At 46.2% G+C, this 25,694-nt stretch overlaps 4 protein-coding genes across 4 annotated transcripts; 3 read left to right on the forward strand and 1 right to left on the reverse strand.

The window, feature by feature from the left end:
- The first annotated feature begins 39 nt into the window (after positions 1 to 39).
- MALL (mal, T cell differentiation protein like) lies at positions 40 to 2,713 on the forward strand. Its single transcript, XM_085054135.1, has 4 exons — positions 40 to 319; positions 1,338 to 1,505; positions 1,719 to 1,847; positions 2,191 to 2,713. The coding sequence occupies exons 1-4, from the start codon at positions 218 to 220 to the stop codon at positions 2,251 to 2,253; spliced, it is 462 nt and encodes a 153-aa protein (XP_084910261.1). The 5' UTR covers positions 40 to 217; the 3' UTR covers positions 2,254 to 2,713.
- On the reverse strand, positions 2,645 to 13,506 carry ASB3 (ankyrin repeat and SOCS box containing 3). The gene is made up of 10 exons (XM_085054131.1): positions 13,380 to 13,506; positions 9,756 to 9,966; positions 9,304 to 9,465; positions 8,421 to 8,533; positions 7,911 to 8,046; positions 7,534 to 7,711; positions 5,598 to 5,795; positions 4,705 to 4,950; positions 3,814 to 3,947; positions 2,645 to 3,239 (listed from the first exon to the last, which is right to left on the reverse strand). The coding sequence occupies exons 2-10, from the start codon at positions 9,949 to 9,951 to the stop codon at positions 2,992 to 2,994; spliced, it is 1,611 nt and encodes a 536-aa protein (XP_084910257.1). The 5' UTR covers positions 9,952 to 9,966; positions 13,380 to 13,506; the 3' UTR covers positions 2,645 to 2,991.
- CHAC2 (ChaC glutathione specific gamma-glutamylcyclotransferase 2) lies at positions 10,431 to 15,219 on the forward strand. Its single transcript, XM_085054134.1, has 3 exons — positions 10,431 to 10,641; positions 12,474 to 12,509; positions 13,317 to 15,219. Exons 1-3 carry the CDS (start codon positions 10,507 to 10,509, stop codon positions 13,698 to 13,700), a joined length of 555 nt encoding a protein of 184 aa, XP_084910260.1. The 5' UTR covers positions 10,431 to 10,506; the 3' UTR covers positions 13,701 to 15,219.
- Positions 15,220 to 16,592: 1,373 nt separating this feature from the next.
- On the forward strand, positions 16,593 to 24,343 carry ERLEC1 (endoplasmic reticulum lectin 1). Its single transcript, XM_085054137.1, has 14 exons — positions 16,593 to 16,853; positions 17,451 to 17,555; positions 17,646 to 17,726; positions 18,145 to 18,222; positions 18,348 to 18,411; positions 19,424 to 19,464; positions 20,746 to 20,969; positions 22,048 to 22,177; positions 22,469 to 22,630; positions 22,937 to 22,996; positions 23,092 to 23,216; positions 23,616 to 23,693; positions 23,884 to 23,959; positions 24,092 to 24,343. The coding sequence occupies exons 1-14, from the start codon at positions 16,650 to 16,652 to the stop codon at positions 24,161 to 24,163; spliced, it is 1,500 nt and encodes a 499-aa protein (XP_084910263.1). The 5' UTR covers positions 16,593 to 16,649; the 3' UTR covers positions 24,164 to 24,343.
- The last annotated feature ends 1,351 nt before the right edge of the window (positions 24,344 to 25,694 follow it).

A 25,694-nucleotide genomic window follows, 5' to 3' on the forward strand; every position in this document is an offset into this window, starting at 1 on the left:
CCGCTCTGTCCCATCCTGGCTGGCAGTGGGATGCACAAAGCCGCCGCAGTGTCCGGCGGTGCCGGGGGCTCCTCGGGCCGGGGCAGCGGCGCGGTGCCAGCCCGGGCCGGTTCCTGTGCTTACGTCCCGCGGGCGTGTCCCTTAAATCCCGCACGGGAGCGGCGCGGGGCAGCCGAGCGCCGGCGGAGCCCAGTGGAGCGGTGGCAGCGGAGGAGAGATGGCCTCGGTGGGTCCCTCTGCAGCCTCCACGCAGCCCGCCCTGCCCTCCGGACCCGCCGTCTTCAAAACCATCCCCTACGCCTTCATCCTGCCCGAGATTGTGAGTATGCCCGGCTCCGCTGCCTCGCGGCACCCGCTCCTGGCTAAAATCCCCCAACGCCATCCTGAAGGCTCCATTAGTGGGAAGTAACGTCTTGTCTTTGGGCTTATGCTGAATGCACAAAGGTGGTATTCCTGGTGGAACGGCTCGAGGACAAGGTACACTGCGGCTCCATCACAGAGCCTGTGTGAAGGTTGCTGGCTGCCCTGGGCTTGAGAGAGGCTGAAGAGCTGCTGGCTCCTCCAGGGCAGAGGCAGCTTTTGTTATGTAGAAATGGCTTGAAAATCAAAGGAATTTTGCTCTCTGTATCAAGTCTTTCCAGGGGTTGAAGACAGTTGGGTGTGATATTCCATGTTTCTTTCAATTGTTTCTGGGTCCAGAGGGCATCCAGTGGGACTGGCCAAGATAGCAGCTCGTGTACTTTGTCATGGTGCACGGGCTGGCAATCCCCACACGCCGTGCTCCACAGGCACAAGCCCTGCCTGCGGTGGGCTCAGCTCCCTGCTGGAATTCCAGGGGTTTCACCCACCGGAACTGGGATGGCACAGGCTCATCCCGATAACCCTGTGTGCTGTTTGTGCTCTGTAAATATTTTGGGTGGATCCAGAGCGAGCCACTCACTCCACGCTGGTGCATGGAGCTGACAGGAGACTTCCTCACGCTGCGATTCCAAGCCCCGGAGATTAACGAGGGGCAGGGCTGGGCTGAGGTGGCCGTTCACTTATCCCAGATAAAAGCACATTTTCTGGCTTCTCCACCTCATCCCTCGGGGTGAGACGTTTCCTTGCTTGGAAGGCGGTAGCAAACCCTTCCCTTTTCTATGAACACTCATTTCCCATGAGTGATCAGGCAAACTGGTGCCAGCTTGCCAGCTGTCGCGACAGGATGCTCTGGGAAAGATGCAGGGATTCCGCTGGCTGCTGTGGTCAGCCCACGAGGGAGATGAAGAGGGAATTGGGGAGGAAAAAGGCCTTTCCTCATCCCACGCTCATCAGAGGCGCCTGTTTGTCCGCGGCAGGTCTGCGGGACTTGGGTGTGGATCCTCGTCGCTGCTACCTCCGTTTCCTTGCCGCTGCTGCAGGGATGGGTGATGTATGTGTCCCTCACCTCCTGCCTCATCTCCCTGCTGCTCCTCTTGAGCTACCTCCTCGGCTTCCACAGGAACAGCGAGAACTGGAAAGTGCTGGTAAGGAGCGGATGGAACAAGGGCAGGTGCTGGTAGCAGCAGTGTGGGCATGGGACCACTCCTTGTTGACCCTCCAGCCCTTTCCTCCTTTTGCCTGGACTGGCAAGTCCAGGGGAGCTCTGCTGTGAAACAATCTGCCTGGGTGTGTTTGGTCCCAGCCCTATGCAGGTATGTGTCCCCCTTTGGAGCACTCACAGGTGCCTTGCTTTGCAGGACAGTTTGTACCACGGCGCCACAGCCATTCTGTACATGAGCGCCGCTGTCCTGCAGGCCAACGCGACCATCAACTCTGAGTCCAACCCCAACGGGCCACTCAACTACCAACTCAACAGCGCCGCATCGGTGAGTCCAGAGCACCCTGCCAGGCTGCAGAACACACAGTTCCTCCTGGGAGAGGCAACAGCACGTGCTAAAGCCACAGCAGAGCCGCCCCAAGCCCAGCAGTGTCACACTGGGCAGAGCTTCAGCTCCTCACCTCTGTGGGTCATGCAACCAGTGTCAGCTTCTCAGGGTCCACCAGTTTGTGGACACCTTTGCATGGCTGGATCCTGGGAAAAGCTGGGGGCTTTGCCTTTCCTTTGAGGCTGGAGAGAGCTCTAGGCTGGGAGGCTTCCCCAGGCTGAGAGCACTAAGAGGGGGTGGTGTTTGCCAGCTGACTCTTCCTCTTCTTCTTCTCCTCATGCAGTTCTTCGCCTTCCTCACAACCTTCCTGTACATCCTGCATGCCTTCAGCATCTACTACCAGTGATCCTGGCAGCACCGAATTCACCTTTGCAGGACGAGGGCTTTCCCAGCAGGAGGGACCCTGCTGTCTTCCCAAGGTGTCCCTACCCCAGCCCTGTCACCGGGCCTCAGGACCGAGGGTCCTTTTGCACTTCATCACAGATGGGATTTTGCTGACACATGTCAGTGTGCCTGTGGGACATTTCCTGCCTTGCCCAGGGGCTATGCAAGGGGAGGGACTGGGTGCAGCCTCCAAGCCTCCAACTCTGACATGCCACCAAATATTGACAACCAAGGGGAAGGGAAAAAAAAAAATCACTGTTCCTTCAGCAAACAATCTCCCTTCTTATGTTATTTGCCCTTCTCTCGTTCAGCTACATCCCTCCCCAACACCAATTCATAAGAATGATACAAGATTATGTTTCTTGACTTTCAGATGGTTTCATTTGGTAAATGCTGTATTTGGAATAAAGTGTCAACTGACAGATTTTGACTGCTCTATAAGCTGTGTTCATTGAACAAGCTCACTTTACTCCCCAACAGTTAGAAAAGAAAATGTTTGCTTAGAAAGCTACAACAGATTTTAAACAAGTAAATCATAGAACTCATACGAAATTTCTAGATGTAGTATAAAACTACAGCATGAAAAGAATGATTACAACAGGTATTTACAGCAGTCCTCCTCCCGTGTCTCCTGATTCCCATAACAAAACCTGCAGCTGCAGAGTCCAGGCACTGGCACCGCCGTCACGGAGCACTGGTGTTACTGGTGTCCCTCCTCCATACCCTCAGCCTCGGAGTGACTGGAAGGAGCTCCCTCCTCTCCCTGCTCCCGGGAATCCTGTGCTCGTGGGATAGCGTTGGCCCGCAGCACATCCAGGTAGAGCAGGTAGTCCTGCAGGCAGGCTGGCAGCGGCAATTCCCGGATCACGCGCTCCGAGCGCAGGCGCTCGCTGCCCAGCAGGGACCGGATCTCCAAGCGGCACAGATGGGACAGGGAAGGGAGGAAGGCTGGAAAATTAAACCCCGAGTCAAACACTGTAAGAGCAGCTCTTACAACACAAATATATTTACTAAGGAAAAAGGAAATAAATAGAGAACTTCATCTCAATTTCCCCAAATAACCCCTTTTTTAAACTCCAAAAACATTCCTCATTTGCTTCAAACATTCATACAAAGGAAGTATTATTAAATAACATTATCACTTGGACAATTTTAAAATTATTGCAGACCCTTTTAAAGAAGAATTTTCTTTGAAAGGAATCATTAACAGAGACATGTGAGTGCAATTTTTCAGCCGCATAACACATGACCTGCATTTCTGAAGGGGGAAGAATCAAAAATTCCTGCACAACCAATTGAACCTTTTTGGCTGGCTACATTTCGGTTATATTTTATTTTTATGGTTTTCATTTAATTCCTGTCCAATGCTTATATAACAGGACAGGGACTTCATTGGAAATACAGATCAAATTTAAAAAATAAGACTTAACAAAGTCCTATTACCATCATCTCCTAAATCTCTCCACCTGCAGCCCAGAATCTGGATACACAGAGATGTTTTTCTCCTGCCTGTATTGCTTACCAAAGTGGCTCTTGGAAGTCCAAGTGAATTTCTCCTTGTATTGGGAAAGGTGCTGCTCCACAACTGGAGGAAGTCTACTCCAATTCATGAACTCCAGGATGAAGTTAAAGACATCCTCGCTCATGCGGAAAATCCTGTGTAACAAAAACTCCCCTAAAATACCTTTTAAAAGTATTTGTGGATTACAGGATAAAACAGCAAAAAGCATCACGTGTGATACAAAAGGACAGTGAGATTTGTTCAGTCACCGAGTTGCAAATTTGTAGTGTGTTTACTACAGCCAGCAGAAAATACAAATACTTCACAACTCTAAATCTAAGTTTAATCCTGTAGTAGTATTTAATCCTAAATATGAAACAACACCAAGCCACTACTTGTATGTGGAAAAACTTAAATAATTAAAAAAAAAAAAGTCCGACTGGAATTTTTGCCACATTGTGTTAAACAAAACAGTCTCAAACTGCATCCGTTTCCTCTCCTCCCAGCCTTGGCCCAGCTTAATTTCCCATTTGTTTCCCATTCCTCCTGACCTATTTCTCCCATTGGAATTTCTTCTTAACATGGCTGTAATTAAGTATCACACACACAATTCACAACTAAATTTGGGGGGTTAATAAGAGATGTTTGATATAAATTTGGGAGGTGATGCTAAATTGCTACCCCAGGGAAAGGCAACTTCCAGTCTGGCTTTCTTCCTAGATAAAACTGTTTTACTGCCTCCAGACATTGCGTGTGAATGATTTATTTCAGACTTTCCACAACCCCTCCTGTTCCTGATGGTGGCAACTGATTATCAAGGGCCATCCTGTGAAAGCCCTCCTTCAGTAGCAGCTTTGCACATTAGCATGTGGTGTTTAAGCAAACAAGACAAGGCTCCCTGCTCACTAGAACCTGCATATGAAATTCACAGGGTCGAAGCCAGCCAGGAGCAGGCAGGGCAGCCATTCCTTGTATTCCTTCTGCACCGTGCTGCAGGAGTGGATGAACTCCATTAAATCCTCCACCGAGGGCAGAGAACAGCCCAGCCTCAAGAAGCGACGGAACAGAGCAAACTTCTTATGGCGCAGGCAGTGTGCCAAGTTAATCCCATGCAGGGTGATCCCATACTTGAGGAGAACATCAACGAACTGATAAAACCTGTGAGCAGGAGAAGGAACAGGACATCCTGTGAGCTTTCCTTCTTTTTAACATCCAGTTTATTAACAGGATAAGGACTGAGATGATGACAGAAAATTAGCATTGCTTTTTAGTGATTAGATGGCGTATTACTTTACAGAAGTGGTGATGTGTGTTACCTGCCTTGTTCACAGGACATTCCAGCAATCACCTGCTCTGCATCCCTTCCTAAATTATTTATTATAAAGCAACACTGGGACAGAAAGGGAAAAATGGTGTCCAAGGATTTTTAAAGGACACTTCCAAGGAGCGTGCCAGGAACTAAACTCATTAACAAACCTCATTAATTTAAATGGCAGCACCTAAGCCACAAATAAATTTCAATCCACGTACATGAAATCATCTGTTAAAATCTGAGAAGTTTTAAAAGCCATTATTGAAGATGTTTTCCTTAGTGCAGCACGTGAGCCACATTCCAGGACTTCACATTAATATTCCCAAGGAGCAATATTAATGAGGAGTGTCTGCAGAGGGAGAACACACTGAAATTCTGAAATATATTAAATGATAGACAGCAATTGAGAGAGGAATGGGGGAAATGGCACGTTTAAAATAAGTAAAAGCTGATGCAACTATGAATAATTTCAAAACAGAAGAGGCTTGCTCACTCCTTTTGGAAGATCATGCACATGGGGGACCTGCAGCCGAAGTCCAGGCACTCCTGAGCATCTGGGCTGAAGCCGTGCTTGAGCAGCATTTCCAAGCACTCCCCGTCCCCGCCGTACAACGCGGAGTACACGGGGCTCACTTTGCCCTCGCCCTTGTCACAAGCCCGGTCAGTGATTGGAATCAGCAACTCCAGGATCCTGCAGATATTTAAAACCACTGTTTTATACAATACACTTATACAGTTATTAATTTTAAACACGCGGTCATTTTTCCACAGGGCCATTTCAACTTTGGAAGAAAATAGTGATTTTCACTCCTTTCATAACCTTTATAATTCCATACACAGACAAACATCCTGGCAAACATTGTGCTTTGGGATGGATTTGGGCCGGAAATAAGTATTTTAAACCAAACCAGGGACAGCTACTTCTGATTATCCAACAATTCTTTTTACAGCATCAGAACACCACTGCACACTAAATCCTGACTTCCAGGAAGTTTGGAAGCAAACTGGAAATGTGAATTGCAAATGAAATTAATACTTAGTTTTGTGGAACAGAAAAATCATTCTGTTCACACCCCAGGCCACATCACATTAATGACCAACACCAGTTCCTTTGCTGCTGGAATTTACTGGTGCTGCTTAAGGGTTGCCAGTGATGTATCATCATTTATGCATTTTAAGTGCTGTCAATGTGTGAATCATGAAGTTCCTGAGAGATCCTTCTTCCCAGTGGTCTACTCCCAAAACTTCCTTCCACTCTTGGCTCTCTGCTGTGGAACTAACTTGTATCTCTGATATTGGGCAAAGCTACAAATGCATCTCCGGAAGATTAAAGAAACTGTTTTGTGGCTTTGATTTTTGTGGCCAGTCCAGCTAATTTAACATTTGTATATAATTACTTCTGCTACTTATTAATGGTTAGAAATATAATTCTAATTAGCAGCTGTTCATGTCATGTATAATGTATACCAATGTAATTTATATTTTTGAATGGGAAAGTAATACGGCCATGCAGTGAATTGGTATCTGGTTCAGCACTGTGGAAAACCCTCTAAACTCATTAGGATATGGATCAAACCCAGGTTAGATAATGAAATAGAAAATCATGTAATCATAGAATGTTCGAGGTTGGAAGGGACTTTAAAGGTAATCCACTTCCACCCCCTCCCATGGGCAGGGACACCTTCCACTTTCCCACTGTGATCCCATGACATGGGATTTTTGGCACAAGTTGTTTCAGTGCTGGTACAGGGACACTCATGTCCATGAGCCAGAGGGACTTTTATTCTCTAATCTGAGATATGCTCCAATCAGGGAATCCCAGAATGGTTTGGGTTGTAAGGGATTTTAAGGATCATCTCGTTCCACCCCCCTGCCATGGGCAGTGACACCTCCCACTATCCTATTGTGATCCCATTGTGATCCCATGACATGGGATTTTTGGTACAAGTTATTTTAGTATTGGTACAAGTCCACGAGTCAGAGGGACTTTTATTCTCCAATTTGGGATAGTCTCAAATCAGAGAATCCCAGAATGGTTTCAGTTGGAAGGGATTTTAAGGATCATCTCATTCCACCCCCTGCCATGGGCAGGGACACCTCCCACTATCCCAGGTTGCTCCAAGCCCTGTCCAACCTGGCCTTGGACACTCGCAGGGATGGAGCAGCCACAGCTTCTCTGGGCAACTTGTGCAGGGCCTTACCACCCTCACAGGGAAGAACTTCCTCCTAATATCCATTGTAAACCTATTCTCCATCAGTGTGGAAGAAACTACTAACAGACATTTAAAATTTTAAAATAATTCGGACTTCTAAACTACAAATCAGTTTGAACACTCAATTTTTCTTCCTTTTAGGGCTGAACTTCCTCCTTTGGGGATCAAATTTGTGTGACCAGGACCTTCTGTCTGAATGCCTTTGTAACCACCTACTTTGCATGGCCCATCTCAGCTGCTGCATGAATGGGTAGCTGCCAGCAATCCTCGTTGCAGTAGAGGTTTGGGTCTGCCCCTGCTGCCAGCAGTAGCTCCACACAAGCCAGGTGTCCCTCCTGTGCAGCAATCAGCAGGGGAGTGGCTCTGTCCTTGGCCTGGCAGTTGACGTCTGCACCTGACACAAAACAAAACCAAAGGAACTGTTCATCAGTCATTATTTTTCACAGCGTGGCTCCAAACTCAGCAACTTTTCCACAGCAATAAGGAAATTAAACCTGTAAAACTGGGAATTACTACATGAAAGAGCAGAGTTAAAATTGCATTTAGGGAGAGATGATGGAAGGGCAGCAAGGGAAATGAAGGATCACAGTTACCATGGGACAGAAGAAGCCGCAGACTCTCCAGCCTGCCATACTGAGCAGCCACAAACAGAGGGGTAATTCCAAAGTCATCGCGACAGTCCTTGCTGGCCCCTTTCTCCAGGAGCATTTGCATTATCTCAGTGGAACCCTGAAAGAAATGGTTTTATTTTTAACCAACAGGAAAGCGAGGAAATTACATATTCTGTTTTTCTATATGATCCAAATAGAAATAAGTAAAACCACAATATATTCAATATTCTTAAGATGCATTTAAAAATCAATGGTAAAAGAAATCAGACAAGTTCAAATTGATCACTTTTGCTCATTTACATGATAAACCCATTTAATTACCACCTGTATGTGTTAGAACGATTAAGCCAACACATTTCTAAGTACAAGCTTATGACTGCTAGGGTAGGTTACAAAAAACTACCTGATACAAATGCAATAATTATTAAATAAATAATTATCCTTCAGAATATAACAGTTACATGGAATTTATATGATGTGCTCACAGGTTACCTGAAAAGAAGCTTGGTGCAAAGAATTCCATCCAGACCAAGAATGAGAACCTTCAACATTTGCTCCGTGTTGGAGCAGAAACTTGACAACCTCTGTGTGCCTGTTTTCAACAGCTTCCATAGAACAGTAATTGAAAATAAAAAAGAAAAGAAAAATAATTTTCATTGAAGAATTTTAAAAAGAAATAGTTTAAGTATTTGGATTTAAGAGCTCAGAAGGTCTCACTGACAACTTCCTGAAACAATGATCATAATTCTTTTAAATTTGCCCATTATATACTTTTGTATTTAGATCCCCAAAACAGTGCTGGAGAATGGAAATGATGCCCAAATTCCCCCAAACTTGGAAAAGACTTGGAAACAAAGGTAACATGGCACCCATGAGGTCTGGGTACAGAGGTGAGGATATCAATAAACATATTTACTCAGATGATTTAGACCCTCAGGATTCACCATAACAGAAGTTTTAAACATTTAATTATGTCAAACATAAACCACAGGAAAAATAATGGACCTTAACTGCCAAATTAAGAATGTCAAAAATATGTCTTTTGACATAAGAATTATGGAGGAATTAGAAAACTCAAAAATACTTTCAACAGCCTCATACAGCCTGTACCTGCTAAAGTTTGTCTATGCTTGTTGCAGAAAACCAGTTTACTTTTACAATTTTGCTTCAAAACACTGTCTGAAGCACATTTACCCACGAATAAAAGGTCATTTCCACACCCACTCCATCTCTGAGTCTAAAACCTGACATTCAGGCTACAAAAAGATGGAACATGGCAGGCAGTGAAGGAACTCCGGTGAGTTCAAACTTTGAGAAACTCGAGTTTAAACTGGTGAGTTTACACTCCTTGGGATTTGAGGAAAGCTCGTGTCACCTAGGAAGAGCGGGGTGGTGGCAGATTCGGTGGTGACGTTGTCGAGGTCAGCCCCAGCTTCCAGGAGAACACGGAGACATTCCACAGAGCCGTGACGGGCCGAGAGGTGCAGAGCACACAGCCCTTCAAACGTCCTCGAGTGGATGTAGTCATCAGCTGGGGCTGCACAGGAGCATAATGAGGGGGGAAAAGGGGTATTTAGCAGTGGATTGTAAAATGCAATCACTTTAAGAAAATAAGAGTGTTATTTGAGATGTGTGGCATACGGAACATCCATGAATGTGCTGTTATCATCTCAAAACTCACTCGTGAACCACAACACGCCAATTTCTCTTTACCACAGCTGTGAAACCACACAGAAAATCCCCAAACAAGAGTATGATAAATGTATGTAGATTTTCTTTTCTATGAGAGGGTAATTTAGCAGAAAACCACCATTTTCCATTCCTTACCTGTATCAATGAGCAGCTTCAGACACTCACTGGAGTTGTGCGCTGCCGCTTCATGGATGGGCAACCACCTCCTGTTATCCGGGACATCGACGCTGTATCCCCGATTAATTAATTCCCTCAGTATTTCAACATTTCCTTCCCTGGCTGCCAGGCCCACGGCTGAGCACCGGTCAGAATAGGCTTCTGTGAAATCCATCCCTGGCGTGGAGATCTGCAGGACGAGGGAAAGAGCAGAGGGGAAACAACAGAGAGATGTGTTGGTACCATATAGATCTGAGGGGGTTTTATTTGTTTTGCAGAGGATTTGGTTTGTAGGGAGATGGTGGTTCGGGGTGGGGACTGGGGCAGGTATTTTGTGGGGTTTGGGGCAAAGTGGTTGTTTTGGAGGTGGCTGTTTGGGGAGGTGGTTGGGGGTTTAAGGGGAGGTTGTGGAGGTGGATGAGAGATGGTTGTTTATGGGTTCGGGGGTGGTTGTTTGTGGGGTTTGGGGGGATATGGTTGTTTGCAGGACTGGGTGGGAGAGGTGGGTGCCCGGGGATGGGTGTTTGTGGGTTTGGGATGTGGTCGCTGGTGGGATTAGGGGGCAGACGGTCGTTGTTGGGGTTTGGGAGGCCGTGCGGGCCGCCGAACAGCTGCCCGGTGCCGTCACGGCCCGGAGCCCCGCGAGGCCCCGCCGCCGCCTCACCACCCCGGGCCGCCGCAGCCGGGGCCGCCCCGCCGCTGTGCGCAGGCCCCGCCGGGCCGGGCCGCCATGTGGGTGTTCGGCTACGGCTCCCTCATCTGGAAGGTGGATTTCCCCTACCAGGAGAAGCTGGTGGGGCGAGTGCGGGGCTACAGCCGGCGCTTCTGGCAGGGCAGCACCGACCACCGCGGGGTGCCGGGCAAGGTGAGGCGGGCGCGGGGGAGCGCGGCGGGCCGGGCCCTGCCCACGGCCGGAGCCACCGCGAGGGCTGCGAAACCCCACCGACAACAGAAAGCGCTTTAAACGGCGCTCGGAAATGTCCCGAGCTGTCATTTAGGGCCTTAGGTGCCGGCGGGTGTCAGGCTGGGCACAAGGAATAAGGAAAGCCAGAATTGTTGGTCTAAGTAACCCCCCCAGCTGAATTTCAGCTTATTTTACTCTCAGGCGAAAACTCGTGGATTAGGAAATACTTAAAGCTCTAAGATTCTTTACAGTTTGGAAAAGGAGGAAAAGAAACAAAGCCAGCGAGAAAAAGAAACCAAAATTTCAAAGTAAGCATTCCCAATGTCGTGTATTTTTAAGCCACGGGGGTGAGGACAAGGTACAACCTGCACCCAGGTAACTCCACTGCACACCTGGATTACGGCTTTAAAAGAGAAAAAGCATCAGGATTATTTTTTAAAAACAGCTTGCTGCAAAAAGGTTTCATCGAGATAGAAATGACACTCGTTAGAACCTCAAACACCATAAAATTGTTTGCACGGAGCTCAAAGATAACACAGCTGAAGCCACCACTGACACGTTAAAGAACACCAACAGGGAAAAAACAGTTCTTACAGATATACAGCAAATTACGTGTTAGCTGTATTTAAAAATATTTTCAGAGGATTATTCCCAGTAGTACAAACAGTAATTAAGTCCTCTGATCAATAAGTATTTATGTTTGCTTCACAGTGTTTGTTCTGGGTAGTTCCAGGCAAGACAAGGACTCTGCAAACCGATAAACTAAATATCCTGCTTTTCCTTAGGCAAACAGATCCTTCCTCCATCACACAACCCACCTGAACATGAAGTTCTCCCCAGTACTTCCCTTGATATTAAATCAAATAAAATTTAAATGAAATTTAGTGAATTTAGGTTGCAGTTACAGGCATTCCAGGCAGGAATAAGAAAGTTGTTTTTCACCACAGAATAGCTCTAGTCCATAATTCTCAAAAATCTTTGTGACCCATTATGAGTGTACAAGTCAGAGAAGTATCAATGGCTATGGAAAAAACATTCCAAAAGGAACGCCTAAGTTATCTTTGATGAATCATGGGAACAGACTCGTTTCTCCTCAGGAAATAGGAATTATTTAGTGTTCAAGTAGTTTGGTTGCCTTTTTTGTCAGTCAGATCAGGAGTAACTGGCTTGTGCTGGAGGAGAACTAATGATGCCAAAACCAGCAATTTTAAACTGCAGGTGTAGTTCAATGTAGGGTTTTATGTTTTAAAGTTTTATACAACAAATTTCAACTATTTTATTTCCAGAATTTACAGACTGGCTTCTTTCTTTTTCCTGTAAGAATTAACTTACTGGGAAAAACAAGCCAAGTGTCAGATATCCTCCCTCTGCCCAGTGAGGCTCCAAGGCCTCCCTGAGAACAGTTTCACATTAATGAAACTCGTAATTTTCACTGTTACTGTATTGTTAATTAATTTTCAGTGTTTTGAACAGAACTAGAATTGAGTCTGGACAGCACATGTAAGGCAAGGACATTCAAACCCTCCCCATTTCTGACTGCCCTTAATTTAACTTCTGTGTCACAGACAGTCCAACCAGAACTTAACATTTTGTTTATCAAAGTTCATCTAAAACACATCAAAAGCTGTTCTCAGAAAATATTTATACTCGATCTAGACCTTATTGGAATTATGTTGGATTAGTTGTCTGAGCCTTTCATTCCTGTTCCTTGGGGTTTTTTAATCTTGTTTTGGTTTTGCTCATGATCTAGCACAAAAATTTCTGACTGAATGATTTCTTCTTTTAAATTTTAGCCTGGAAGAGTTGTGACCCTGGTTGAAGATGCTGAGGTACAGTACTGTTGTAGTGAATGTCCTGTTGCATTCCCAGTCTCTATTAATTTTTGCTTCTCTGCAAGCAAATTGTGTTATCTTTAGGGAAATGTTCTCTCAGTGTTTCCCAGAGTTACACCAATGGCTCTTGATCGTTTCAAATAATCAATATAAATTGGAAGTAGTTTGGGTCTGTTATTACCACAGGGATATTTTAAGGTATATTCTGGAATAGTCACTTTGGCTATCCAGTTGTGAGATGCAGAATTTCATACAAAAATGCATCAAACATACATCGTTTGATATCAACATCGAATGATACAAATAATTGCTTTAATTTCAGCTTCACAAGGTGTTAACATGATTGTGAAAGCATCTCAGCACACTACACCAATTCAGGTGTGTAACAGGTGCAGGTGACACTCAGGTCCTTGCTAATGAAACTGTCACTAAACAGAAGGGACCTGATCAAAATTCCTTCAAATTCAGCATTAATTAAATTGGTAATTTTCAGATACAATTTTTTTTAGCTCAGAGAGAACCTTTGTGTCCTTTTTGCCAGCTCCTTAGTGGCCTGTACTGAGGCTGTTTACTACTCCAAATATTAACAAAAAAAGAAATTGCTCTGTCAGAAAAACCTCAGCATTTGCAAGAAAGATGATCAATTTGCATTATCACTGTTTTCACTGTAATTGCCTGAAAAAAGCAGCCCTTTTATTTTGGGACTCTGTGCAGAAAACAGCTATGGGAAGAAAATTAGTTTAATTAAATTTTGCCTGAATGCAGTGATTTCTGAGTATCCTTTTCACCAATTCTCCTGGCCAGGGGTGCGTGTGGGGCGTCGCCTACAGACTACCAGCCGGGAAGGAAGGAGAAGTGAAGGCATACCTGGATTTCCGGGAGAAGGGAGGCTACAGGACCACCACGGTCATCTTCTACCCGAAGGACACGTCGGTGCAGCCCTTCGACGTGCTGCTGTACATCGGCACCCGCGACAACCCCAACTACCTGGGCCCCGCGCCGCTCGAGGACATCGCGCGCCAGATCCTGGGCGCCGCCGGGCCTAGCGGCAGGAACACGGAGTACCTGTTTGAGCTCGCCAACTCCATCAGGAACCTCGTGCCCGAGGATGTGGATGAGCACCTCTTCTCCTTAGAGACACTGGTCAAGGAACTCTTGAACAAGCACCAGAATCTCAACTGTCTATAAAAAGTGACCTCGTGCTTTTAATGACCTGGTTCTGTCTCCAGAGGAGAGGTTTTGTTGGCCGTGGGTGTGTGACAGGAGGAGTGTTTCTCTGTACTGTGCTATCTTAATTAATACTGCGTATCTTAATCAATGCTGCATTGAGAATAGGAGGTGGTCATTTAAAACAAAATTACCAAAATCATTCTTTCAGGAGTCCAGAGGAAGGAGAGCGGGGAAAATATTTTAGGTTTGAATTTGCTATCTTAGCTTTTCATGCAAGGACTACACCATAAGACAACCACTTAAGCTTCTCTTTATGTTTAAAGATTTTTCAAAAATTATTATTTCAGGTTTAGAATATTTTTGAGGTCAAAACCAGCATGCAGAGACAATGTCCCATAGATTGATAGTTTGTTCTGATTCCAGACCACAGCGCAACTAAAGAGAGGAATTTTAAGTGGTTGTTCTGCATTGCATAGTAGAACATTTATATCAACATTCAGCTTCTCTGAAATGAAATTACGCCACTGAATTAAGTCATCTCACCCTTTATACGTTAACTTATCCTTAAATGCAGAAGATAAACCATTTTATTGTCAAGGAAGTAATTATTTCCCTTGGCTGCTGATGTCAAGCCCTGAAAACCAAAGCTCTGGGCACTCTGGCTCAAACAAGCCATAATCTATCAGTGCCTCATTTTAATTTTTAAGCCAAATATAAAGAATAGCCCCAAAAGATTAAAATTAACTAAGAGCATGACTTGAAGTCACGTTGCAGCAAGAAGAGAAACTCTCATCTCGGTTACTTTAGATGCACTTGTGGCCCCATCTCATCAAAAATGCCAGCTCCAAGGATAGATTTTAACCCTGTTTCAGGGATTCACCAAGAGAAGGCAATTAAAGAAGAACCCTCTTTCCAGTAACTTAGGGGTGTGCATGGATGTCCCAAGAGGGTTGGGAAGCCCCCAGTTAGGCCAGTAGGCTTCCTGATGCAACCCATCAGCACATGGAATTTCCGTCCCAACATGTATTTGTCTCACTCCTCAAAACTTTTATTTTTATTAACTTTTAACAAAGTATATTTTTATATCTTAATATAAAAGATCCTGTTTTAAACACCACGTAATACTCTGTTTTCCCATCCAGGGAATGTGTATTTAGTACCAGCTTGGAAGCCTGGATTCTGCATCAGTAATTGCAAAAAATATGTTTCCCCTAAACAGGTGAACCCTTTCTCTTTACATCTTCCTGGTTTATATTTGTAAAAGTAAAAACGTGCAATGGCACTCCCTGCTCTCTTGAAAATTCTTCTTAGATTTAAAAATCTTTTCCTCAAAGACTTATCCTTGTTCTTTAAAACAGGGCAGGGAATGCTTGTGCTCAGTAATGATCCAGAACCATCAGGGCTGATTCCCTCTTTAAAACGCTTATTATTTAAGTACTGTGATTCTGTGTAGCTCCACATTCTCTATCTTTAATTGTCTTCAAGGCTTTTTTGGTTCATTTGCTTCCCAAATCCATAAAACATGGCAATAATACAAGTTCCAGTGTGTGTGTGTGTGTGTGTGTGTACAACTTGAGTGCAATAAAAATGCATCACATTGACTATTGGGGTTGGAAATCTCCAGAAATGTTGTATTTAAAATGTGTCCATGTGACATCAAGGTGTGTGTTCATTGCACCTTGTTATAAAATTGCTGTTGGGGCTGAGGATGACAAACAACACACAGGGCTGCTATAAACTGTGACACATCAGGAATTAATTAAAGCATGGGAAATATATATATATATGTATTTGTTCTTGCTGTGTGGGATTAAAGCCACTGGTCTGCCTCCAGCTTTGGTTACCACCAAAAACCTCACAGATCTGTTACCTCAAAAATTTTAGACCATTTAAGCTTCCTTTTTTTCCTGACTGGTTAAACTCAATTTATATTTGTGCAAATGCAGATTTTTAGATCTGTAGGCTTCACTATGCAACCACGCACACAAAGCTGCTGCTAAGCCTGTTCCCAAACAGTGTTTGGGGAAACAACAGCCACATCCACGACTATTAACAGCAGATAATGCAGACAGGAGGGAAATCCAAACTTATCGGTTGGACTCTGTGATCTGCAAGGTATTTTCCAACCAGACTGATTCCATGGTTCTGTAATTAGTGGATTTTCTGTAGCATGGCCAATTGATGTCCTATCTTTCCTTCTTCAACTATTTATCTGCTCCATGTTTCCCATGGATCAGACGGGGCTGGCCTAACCTGGTCTGATGTGGAGACTGCTGAACACCTCGTGTACCCAGGTGTACAGAGAAACATACACTCAGGGAGCCCTCAGAGCGCTTTTTTACACCCATAACCTCGTACCTGTTGTTGTGTTTAACCCTTAGCGCAGCCACCAATGGCCAAAGGTAATTACTCACATCCCATTCCCCCCACACTCATTCGCCCACCCCATTTACCTCTCCCTCCCTCGCCTCTCTCCATCCCTCATTCCCTCCCTCATTCACACTCCTCACTCCCTCACACTCCTCACTCCCACTTCTCCCTCACGCACTCATTCCCTCACGTACACTCCTCATTCAAATTCCTCACTCCCTCACACTTCTCCCTCAACTCACTTCCTCACGCTCTTCACTCCCACTCCTCCCCACCTCCCTCCCCGTACTCGCATCACTCACTCACTCCTCCCTTACTCCTCACTCACTCACTCACTCACTCACTCACTCACTCCTCACTACTCACTCACTCTACTCTCACTCACTCACTCTACTCTCACTCTACTCTCACTCCTCGCTCCTCAGTGCCTCACCCGTGCCCCGGCTCGCTCGGTGCCCGCCCGGCCCCTCACCTGTGGCGGCGGCGCTGCCCCGGATGCCGCTGCCCGCGGCGGGCGCTGCCCCGGTTGTTGATCGCGGCTGCCGGAAGCCGACGTGGCGGCGGCGCGGCGCGGCCTCGGCGGAGCCGCCGGCCGGCATGAGGGGCTGCGGGCTGCGGCCGCCGAGCCCGGCCCCGGCCCCCCGGAGGGGCTGCGGGCTGCGGCCGCCCTGCCCGGCCCCGGCGCTGCTCTGCGGGCTCCTGGCGGCCGTGGCGGCGGTGGCCGAGGGCGGCCGAGCGCTCCCGCAGCTCAGCGACGACATCCCGTTCAGGGTGAACTGGCCCGGCACCGAGCTCAGCCTGGTCGGTACCGCGCCGGGCCGAGGGGCTTCAGGGCCGCTCCGGCCGGGGAGGGGCTGAGCCTCCCCGCCACACTGCGGGGCTCGGGTGGGGCTGCTGCTCCGCCGCAGGGAGCCCGGCAGCTGGGAGAGAATCCCGGGGGAGTCGGTGCTGGAAGCGGCTTGGGGAGGGCTGGGGGCCAAGGGGGATGGCTGGAGCTGGGGCCTGTAGGAAAGGTCTTTATAGGAACGGGCAGTGGGGGAGCAGTAGTGAGGGGAGCGGGGAGGGGAGCGGGAATCAGGAGAGGATCAGGGATCTGGAGGGGAGCGGGGATCTGGAGAGGATCAGGGATCTGGAGGGGAGCGGGGATCTGGAGAGGAGCGGGAATCTGGAGAGGATCAGGGATCTGGAGAGGGTCGGGGATATGGCTGGAGGTAGAGAGTCCAAAGCGAAGGCAACAGCAAGTAACTCCCAGCCATCTTAATCACCAAAACCCAGTCTTGTGGTGCAGTTAAATCCCAGGAAATAGTCTGGAGCACCACTCAGGAATTCAGGGGTGTTTCTAATGAGTAGCATTAAACAGTCCCGCCTGGCTGATCCGTGGGTTGGTTGTTTCCTCAGCCGACGACTGGTGTGCTGTACAAGGAGGACAATTATATCATCATGACCACTGTGGATAAAGAGAAGTACAAGTGTCTCCTGCCATTGATAGCCAGTGGCAACGAGGTGGGTTTAGGAGAGTTGTTCTGTAAATATAAACTGTAGATGAGTCTTCACATTGTCAGTTCTTATGCCATGAAATATCCTCTGTTGCAGGAAGAAGAAAAAGACTACAAAGGTCCTACTCCAGGGGAACTGCTGGAACCTCTCTTTAAGCAAAGCAGCTGTTCCTACAGAGTATGTTACTTCCGTGTTGTTCATTAAATGCCAATTAAAAGGTTACAGTCCAGTCCAGTCAATGTGTAGGGTAGTAAATCAGATACTAATGCAGTCTGAAATAAGGCCTTCGCAACTTTTTGTCTTAACATTGCTGACAAAATTCTGTGTGATTGAAGAGGGCAGGATTGAGATAAGTGGGTTGCTATGATAGCTATTGAAAAATGTGGATTTCTAAACTTTTTCGCTCTGTTTTACCTGTGTGAAAGGATAGTTTTCTCTGATGTGTTTGTTTGAAACCACTACTGAGACGACTTGCTGTGCTCTTGTTTGCCCCAGCACTACATGGCATTTCATCCTGCAAAAGCCAACATTTGGGGGGGAGTGTGGTGTGTAAAGATATCTAAATGTCATTTTTACAATGTATTTTATTTCTAAGATTGAATCTTACTGGACTTACGAGGTCTGCCATGGAAAACACATCCGTCAGTACCACGAGGAGAAGGAAACTGGCCAGGTAGGCTGCTCACAACCCTCTTCTCCACTGGCATGTTCCTGCTGAACTCCTCCAGCAGACATGACTGCCCTGAAAAAGATTGGCAAGTGGTAACTGATGTTTGTTTTGCCTTCTTTTGATTGTAGAAAATAAACATCCAGGAATACTACCTGGGGAATATGATAATGAAGAACCCGCTGTCAGAACCAGGTGTGTTTTAGATTATTTTGTTTTGCTGATGTTAATGAATTGTTTGGGGTTTAATTATTCCTGCCTGACCAGTTTGAGAGCCTTTTTTTGGGGGAAGGAACCTGGTGCAGATCTTTAGAAATACTCAAGTGCCTGAAGTGGGACTTTGGTGGAAATCAGGTCACTCAGCCTCTAACTCAAATAGCAGTTTAGAATAACTGATTTTTGGAGCACTTTTTGCCTGTAAATTAGTTCAAAGCAGTCCTCAAATCCACAGACTAAGTGTTCAGTCATCAGGGTTGATGGAAAGAACAGAAATAGAACAGAAAAACATCACCTAGACTGAGGGTTTTGTTTCATTCTAAGCTAGTGTGTAAAAGGTGGGCACCAGTGTTTTCCTCAGAGTGACTAACTGGAATGCTGCAGTCTTTTGAGGGGGGATTTAGTGCTGTTAATCCCATTCCTGGATCCCAGCCTTGTTGGGCCTTTCTGGGTGAGTGAGTTGCAGCCTGTGCAGAGGTGCCTCATTCTGCTGCAGAGAGCACAGAATGTTTAATTCAAGTTACCAGTTTTGTGGGGCTGGATGCTGGAGTGTGATGCTCCTTCAGTCCACCATAGCTGAGTCTGGCAGGTTGTTGTGCCTCTGCCCTTCCTGCTTAGGTGGCAGATTGTGTCCTGTGTCCTTTGCCTGCTCCCTGTCTGGCAATTCCTGCTCCTGCCAAAGTGCCTGCCTGTCTCCTGTCCAATTCCCACCCATCCCAAACAGCTGCAGTGACGAGTTCTCCAGCCCTGCCTTGGTGTCAGGGCTGGATTTGGCCTGTCCTACCAGCTCCAGGTGGTTTTAAGATGAACTGATTTGTATTTTGCTCTGGGCCTCAGATCACTGGTTATTTCCTTTCTTTCTTCTTTTGCACCTGCAAGTGGCTCTTGGCAGTGTATAAAGTACCAGCAGTACAGAAACCAGATGGGCTAGTGCTCATCTTACATTTTATTTCAAGTGCACAAACTTACCTCATTCTTAATTATTCCCTAGATCAAGAAGAGAAGGAAAATTCCAAAGACGGTGCAAAAGAGGCAAGTGAAAAACATCTGTTTTAACTTCTGCCATCAATAGTGGAGGCAATTTGTCTATGATTGAAGAATCCCAGAAGGGTTTGGGTTGGAATGGGCTGTAAAGATGATCCAGCTCCACCCCCTGCCATGGGCAGTGACATCTTCCACTGTCCCAGGTTGCTCCAAGCCCCATCCAACCTGGCCTTGGACACTCCCAGGGATGGGACAGCCACAGCTGCTCTGGGCAACCTGTGCCAGGGCCTGGCCACCCTCTCAGGGAAGAATTTCTTCCTAATATTCAACCTAATGATGAGATGATGTAATTAGTCCCCTCCCAAAATGAGTATCGAGAAATGAAACTGTTCCTGAGCTGCACTTTTCTGCTTTTAATTACCAGTCCCAGCTCAGAAAGTTAATTTAGTCTTGATATTCAAATTATTTACTTAAACCTAACAAATCCTTACAGTGCAAAATCCGTGAGAGATGGAGCTGATTTGCTGATCCCTCCCATAAAACTCTGTGCTTCTCTTTTCGCTTAGAGAACTTCCCCACTTGTTTAGGCCCCAAAGCTCAATTCTGATTCACTGATTCTATAGGAAAACAATGGGAATACCTGAGGCACACTGGAGTTTGGAATTAGTGAGAGCAGGTTTGATTTTGTTGCCAGTTCCCCTTCATTTTCATGCTGAATTTTTTTTTTTTGTGTCTGTGGCCTTCGGGATATCCCAGATAGTGTTTGTGCAGTGATCTCAGCAATACCCAGATCTGAGGAGAATTTTGGAGGTTGTGTGGGGGCAGAACATGGCCTTCTCTGGTTGCAGTGGCAGCTGTGCCTCTTGGAAAGCCAGGGAAACAAAGTGTTTTGCAGTGCAGCTTTTTTCCCTCCAGCTTCAGAGGAAATTAAGTCTTTTATTGCCTTTTCCTTGGACAGTATTTGTGATGCACTTGCCATGTCAGGATTTCCTGGAATCTCTTATCAGGAGAGGGCATGTTGGTTCTTTAATCTTATGAGTGTCTTCACTCATGGTGGAGCAGTTTCTGGGAGGAGTCAGTGGCCTGGGACAGGGTGACGTGGCTTGAAAGCCAGAGCAGGCAAGGGACAGCAAGGTCTCAGATCCCTGGAGTGTCCTGACCCCAGAGGCTAACCAGGACACGTCTGGATGTTGCAGAAACACTAAGCTTCTGACACAGGGTCTGATTTTAACACTCACACCAGCTCTGCACACAGGAATAACATTTTTCATTTTAAAGGAGTCTCAGGAGCTTTCCTGTGGTTATGACCTGTTGCTTTCCCTCACCCAGATCCCCACAAAAAACATCGAAGGGCAGATGACCCCCTACTACCCCGTGGAGCTGGGCAATGGCACTCCCTGCAGCCTGAGGCAGAACCTGCCCAGGTCCAGCACAGTGATGTACATCTGCCACCCCGAGGCCAAGCACGAGATCCTCTCCGTAGCAGAAGTCACCACCTGTGAATATGAGGTGGTGATCCTGACCCCACTGCTGTGCAACCACCCCAAATACAGGTACAGTGCTCAGAACACTTCTGTCTCCTCTTAGCTTGTGGTTTCTGGAGGGATCTTCATGGTGTTTGAAGACTGCAGGTACTGTGTGTGTACACTTCAAAAGTCTATAAAACCAAAAGGATCTTCTCCAGCCGTAACCTTAACTTTGATTTTAGCTCCTCCCAACATGAGGAGCTCTCCCAAAGCCATTTCCATGTGAATTAATAATTTCAGTGTTATTTTCCAAAAATGAAGTGTAAGGTTCTTTTTTCCTCCCCTTCCCTGTGTAGCTGAGGGATCCCCTGAGCCTCAGGCATACAGGTTTTGGATCTTCCAAGGGATGTAAAGAGAGCTGCAAAAGGGAATATGACATACAGACAAGGGGGGATAATGGACAGGACTCCTGGATTCACATAGATGTTGGAACAAGGGAATATTTAATCCCTGATCTGAAACAGGCCACAAATTCTGAAGGCAAAATGCTGCATTTTATAAACACTTGGCAGTTGGAGTTACTCAGTGCTGTTATTGTTAAATGTTTGGTATCCATTGTAAGTTCTCTCACGTGGATGGGTTTGGTCATACTGTTATCTGCTGCACTTATCTGTGGGACTGTTACCTGTTTACTGTATGAGTCTTTTAAGCCTCTGTAGCAGTAGAAAAAACATAGAAAGTGTGCAGGCAAATTGTTCTGTTGCTTGAGAAGGCTAAAATCCAGAGCTGCTGCCTCCTTCCAAAGGGAAGGCATGGAAGGGTTCCTGGCCACCAGCAGGAAACACTGAAAATAAACACACAGGATCATCATTCCCCTCCTTACGTCACCTTAGTAAATAAGGAAAGGTGGAGGTGGCAGCCTGGGAATGCTGCCCAGTGTCACCACAGGGATCACAACCCAAATTTTAAGTTCAGTGCCCTTTTTTCCTGTTGTGTTTCCAAAGCAGCCCCAAGCAGTGCCTCAGCCTCCAAGGCTTTCCCTGTACACCTGGCATCTCAGCCAGGGATGCACCTGCAGCACCTGAGCAGCTGCAGATCCCAGAGCACTGAACTGATCTCTGTACTTGAAGGTGTAACAGTGACTTGTTCTTACCTTGCTGGGCAGGTTCAGGGCTTCCCCTGTGAATGACATCTTCTGCCAGTCCCTGCCAGGATCCCCACTTAAACCCCACAACCTGGAGCAGCTGGAGAAACAGCAGGAAATGCTGAAGATGCCTTTTAGGAGGGTTAAGGAGGTAGGATTTGTTTCAGTTTAAATAGAAAAATCTGTATTTTCTGTGTTTACCACATTTTGTAAGATGGTGTCAGTCTTTCATTAAACTTGTTGAAACCATCTGTTTCTCACCTTATTTGGAAGGAAAACAAAACAAGTGTGGGCTACTGATGTAAATTTTTGTAGCCTACAGTTCACAAATGTGTGAAGGTCTTGACTGGAATTTTCTTTCAGCTAACTTGTCTCTATGTTAAGTAACTTGATATAACATGCAAGACTTTGCAGGAGACTTAAATGTACCCTTTAATTTCAGGAAGAAATGCCTTCAACAAAAGAAGAGAAATTCTCTTCCATCCACAAGCCTGTGGCTGTTGGGAGCCACCAGCTGTTAACAGTGGGGACGACCCACATCTCCAAACTGACTGATGAGCAGCTCATCAAGGAATTCCTCAGTGGTTCCTACTGCTTCCACGGGGTGAGCAGCAAAGCCACGTGGAATAAGCAGCTACTCCTTAGCTGCTCATCCTAGTTTATGTATTTGTTTAGTTTTTATCTTTACCTTTTCTGTTGAAATTCACTTTTTTTGAGCAGACAGTGAAGTGAAAGTAGGCGACAGAATTAGCTGTGAAGTATTTTTATTTATTAATAGATCTGGAGTTTTACAGCTCAAATAGCTGGTTTAGGGTCTGAAGGGAAGAGGATGGGGTTGTTTTGGGGTATCCTGTTTGTTTTAGGGGTTCTCTTTGGTTCTTTTGAACACTGAGATTGTTCCTCTCCCCAGGGCGTTGGCTGGTGGAAATACGAGTTCTGCTATGGCAAATACGTTCACCAGTACCACGAGGTGCGTTCAGAGAGTACTGTTAGTTCCTTTAAGTTCCTGTTAAGAAAACACAATTCTCTGGACACAGTGTAATGATGAGGTTTTCCTTTTTTTAGGATAAGGAAAGTGGCAAGACCTCTGTGGTGGTGGGTACGTGGAGCAAGGAGGAGCACATTGAATGGTCGAGGAAGAACGCGGCCAGGACCTTCTACCTGCGAGAGGATGGCACCCAGACAGTCAGGTACCAGCCAGGCTCTGCCCTGCTCTCACCCCTGGGACAGAGGGCCCAGCTCTGTGAAATCTGGGTTATTAACAGAGGAGATAAACTGCCAAGAGCAGCACGTTCAGATTTATCCCCCCAGTCAACATCACATATAAGGAATTCAACACTTTGGATGAGATGCAGAGAAAAATCTTTTGACACTGATCAACTCTTTCCTTCTGCAGTAATTGCAATAAAATACCTATTACTATTTGTAATAATACAATATATATACAGTATAATAATATAATTTGTTACTATTTGTTTGTATGTTAAATACCTGACCAATGATGAGGTGCTGGATTGCACCACTGAGCTGCCTGCTTAACAGTTGTGTTTAATACTTGCAAACTCTTCCATTCTGATCTTTTGTGGCAGGATGGTGTCTCATTTCTATGGAAATGGAGATGTTTGTGACTTGACAGACAAGCCAAGGCAGGTGACTGTGAAGTTGAAGTAAGTGAACTTTTACAAAGTGATGTTTTGTGTCTGTTTCCTGGGTCAGAGGGGAAAGCTGCTGCTGTTGTCACGAAGCTCAGAAAGCAGTATCCATTAACTTAAAATAGTGCTGCAGACAGCAGTGAAATACATGTGTTACTTTGTGCTTATTGCCTGCCAACCCTCCCAATTTCTCCTCTATTTCCAGATGTAAAGAATCTGACTCCCCTCACGCTGTGACCATTTACATGTTGGAGCCTCACTCTTGCCAATACATCCTTGGGGTATGTACAGACACAGCCTGAGTGTGGTTGAGCACATCTCCAGGTGTTTGCCCAAGGTAGCCCCTTCCCCCCCAGTGACTCTTCCCAAGATTCCTGCAGTGCTGAGTTCGTGGTTTGGTCCCTCTGTTCCAGGTGGAGTCTCCAGTGATCTGTAAAATCCTGGATACAGCAGATGAATACGGTCTCCTGTCTGTGCCCAGCTGAGGACAGCAAGGCCCCCAAGGCCAAATCCTGGCATTCCCATGGGAACAGTGTCTGTGAGCTGACAAAAGGCCTCACCAGCACAGCTCTCCAAGCTGAGGGACTCGTGAACCACTTTGTGTATAACTATGTGTATATAAGAGCTTATTGATAAACTTTTAATGATTAAAACCTTGTCTTGCACTTCCTGCCTGGCTCGTGTGTGACACGTTCCACCCTCGGCAGCAGCATCAGTGAGGTGTAAACTCAACTCAGAAAAGGCACAATAACAACTGAAGCTTCAAGGGAGAAGTTCAGCTGCCAACAGATGGAAAAGGTGAAGCCAACACTTCCTGCTCAGGAGCCACAACATGGGTTTCCTACTGTTCCTGCTTTCTCCAATGTTACCTCACTTTGACTGCTGGGAACTGCATTCTCCTGTCCCTGTACCTTGCCTCTCTTCAGCTGCTATTTCTGGGCTGCTTCTCAGGACATCCCATTTATTTATTTATATTTAACACTGTTGGGTTCATCTTCATGTAATTATTTTGCTGAACATCCTTCTCACCACCAGGTCCAGTTCTCTGTGGTGTGTCTACCTCGCAAAGGACACTTGGGAAGTTTTAATTTACTGCCACTAAACATTCCTAGAAGTAATTTGGGAGGGATCAGACAGCAGGATCTGAAGTAGATTTACATTATATTTTCAAAAGAGTTATTTTCAAATAGATAAAAAAGTTTGTAAAGGCCAACACCCAGCAGAGCCTTGAATGTGTTTGGGGCTGTAGCAACAGTGTGGTCAGTGTGTGTTGGTCACTTCCATGTGCCCACCCCATTTCCTCTTTTCTGCAGCCCTTGTGCAAGGCACAGGGATTTCTGATGGCTGTGAGCAGAACCTGCCAGCCATGTGGCAGATGACTAGGCAAATGCTGCCCAAAATACCCCCCTGAGCTGCTGGACTGTTGCAACAGGAACCTGTTTTAGTGTCTCACTGAGCAGAAAACCCAAGCAGCAGCAGCAGCAGCATGATTTGGCACTTAAACTGATAGTCATTGTTCTTGCTCATATCCTGATTTCTGAGGCTCAGCAGGGTGGCAGAGGGAGCTGGAAAGAGGGAAGAGTTTTCTGCATTGATTATTTCCCCATGGGAAAGTATTGTACCCAGATTCTGCTGCTCCCAGCCTTCCTGTGAAGCATTAGCTAAACAAGCAAAGTTACCCAAGTTTTAATCCAGGAACCTTTAGAAAGAGAAGACGTTAAAATCAGTGTTCTCCAGACTTCAGATCCTTAACTCCCTTCTTTTACTCCCTGGCTGGGCCAATCTTCCCATGAGGCATCAGGTCCTGTGTGCCAGAGGCATCACTCCCTCAGGCCCAGCAGCCAGCACAGAGTGAGAAGTTATTAAAACATTTCACCTTCTGCTGCCTGTGCAAGGGGGTGGCTGGATCCCCTCGTTACAGCTCCAAAGCTGCACAATCCCTTAGGATGGTTTTATTTTGAATCAAGGCTGCCCTGAGGAAAGGCTGGAGCCCCCCAGCATCCCTCAGGCTGTGCC

Source organism: Lichenostomus cassidix, chromosome 3 (assembly GCF_008360975.1).
Source record: "Lichenostomus cassidix isolate B80296 chromosome 3, HeHo_3.0, whole genome shotgun sequence".
Taxonomy (NCBI): domain Eukaryota; kingdom Metazoa; phylum Chordata; class Aves; order Passeriformes; family Meliphagidae; genus Lichenostomus; species Lichenostomus cassidix.

Excerpts from the sequence above, each read along its gene's own strand:
- MALL (XM_085054135.1), top strand. The coding sequence starts at position 218 with ATGGCCTCGGTGGGTCCCTCTGCAGCCTCCACGCAGCCCGCCCTGCCC. Across the intron at positions 320-1,337 it reads CCTTCATCCTGCCCGAGATT|GTCTGCGGGACTTGGGTGTG; the intron begins GTGAGTATGCCC and ends TGTCCGCGGCAG. Across the intron at positions 1,848-2,190 it reads AACTCAACAGCGCCGCATCG|TTCTTCGCCTTCCTCACAAC; the intron begins GTGAGTCCAGAG and ends CTCCTCATGCAG.
- ASB3 (XM_085054131.1), bottom strand. The coding sequence starts at position 9,951 with ATGGATTTCACAGAAGCCTATTCTGACCGGTGCTCAGCCGTGGGCCTG. Across the intron at positions 9,466-9,755 it reads GAAGCTGCTCATTGATACAG|CCCCAGCTGATGACTACATC; the intron begins GTAAGGAATGGA and ends GCTCCTGTGCAG. Across the intron at positions 3,948-4,704 it reads CCTGTGAATTTCATATGCAG|GATTTTCCGCATGAGCGAGG; the intron begins GTTCTAGTGAGC and ends TTTGTTACACAG.
- CHAC2 (XM_085054134.1), top strand. The coding sequence starts at position 10,507 with ATGTGGGTGTTCGGCTACGGCTCCCTCATCTGGAAGGTGGATTTCCCC. Across the intron at positions 10,642-12,473 it reads ACCGCGGGGTGCCGGGCAAG|CCTGGAAGAGTTGTGACCCT; the intron begins GTGAGGCGGGCG and ends TTTAAATTTTAG. Across the intron at positions 12,510-13,316 it reads CCCTGGTTGAAGATGCTGAG|GGGTGCGTGTGGGGCGTCGC; the intron begins GTACAGTACTGT and ends TCTCCTGGCCAG.
- ERLEC1 (XM_085054137.1), top strand. The coding sequence starts at position 16,650 with ATGAGGGGCTGCGGGCTGCGGCCGCCGAGCCCGGCCCCGGCCCCCCGG. Across the intron at positions 16,854-17,450 it reads CCGGCACCGAGCTCAGCCTG|CCGACGACTGGTGTGCTGTA; the intron begins GTCGGTACCGCG and ends TTGTTTCCTCAG. Across the intron at positions 18,412-19,423 it reads GAACCCGCTGTCAGAACCAG|ATCAAGAAGAGAAGGAAAAT; the intron begins GTGTGTTTTAGA and ends ATTATTCCCTAG.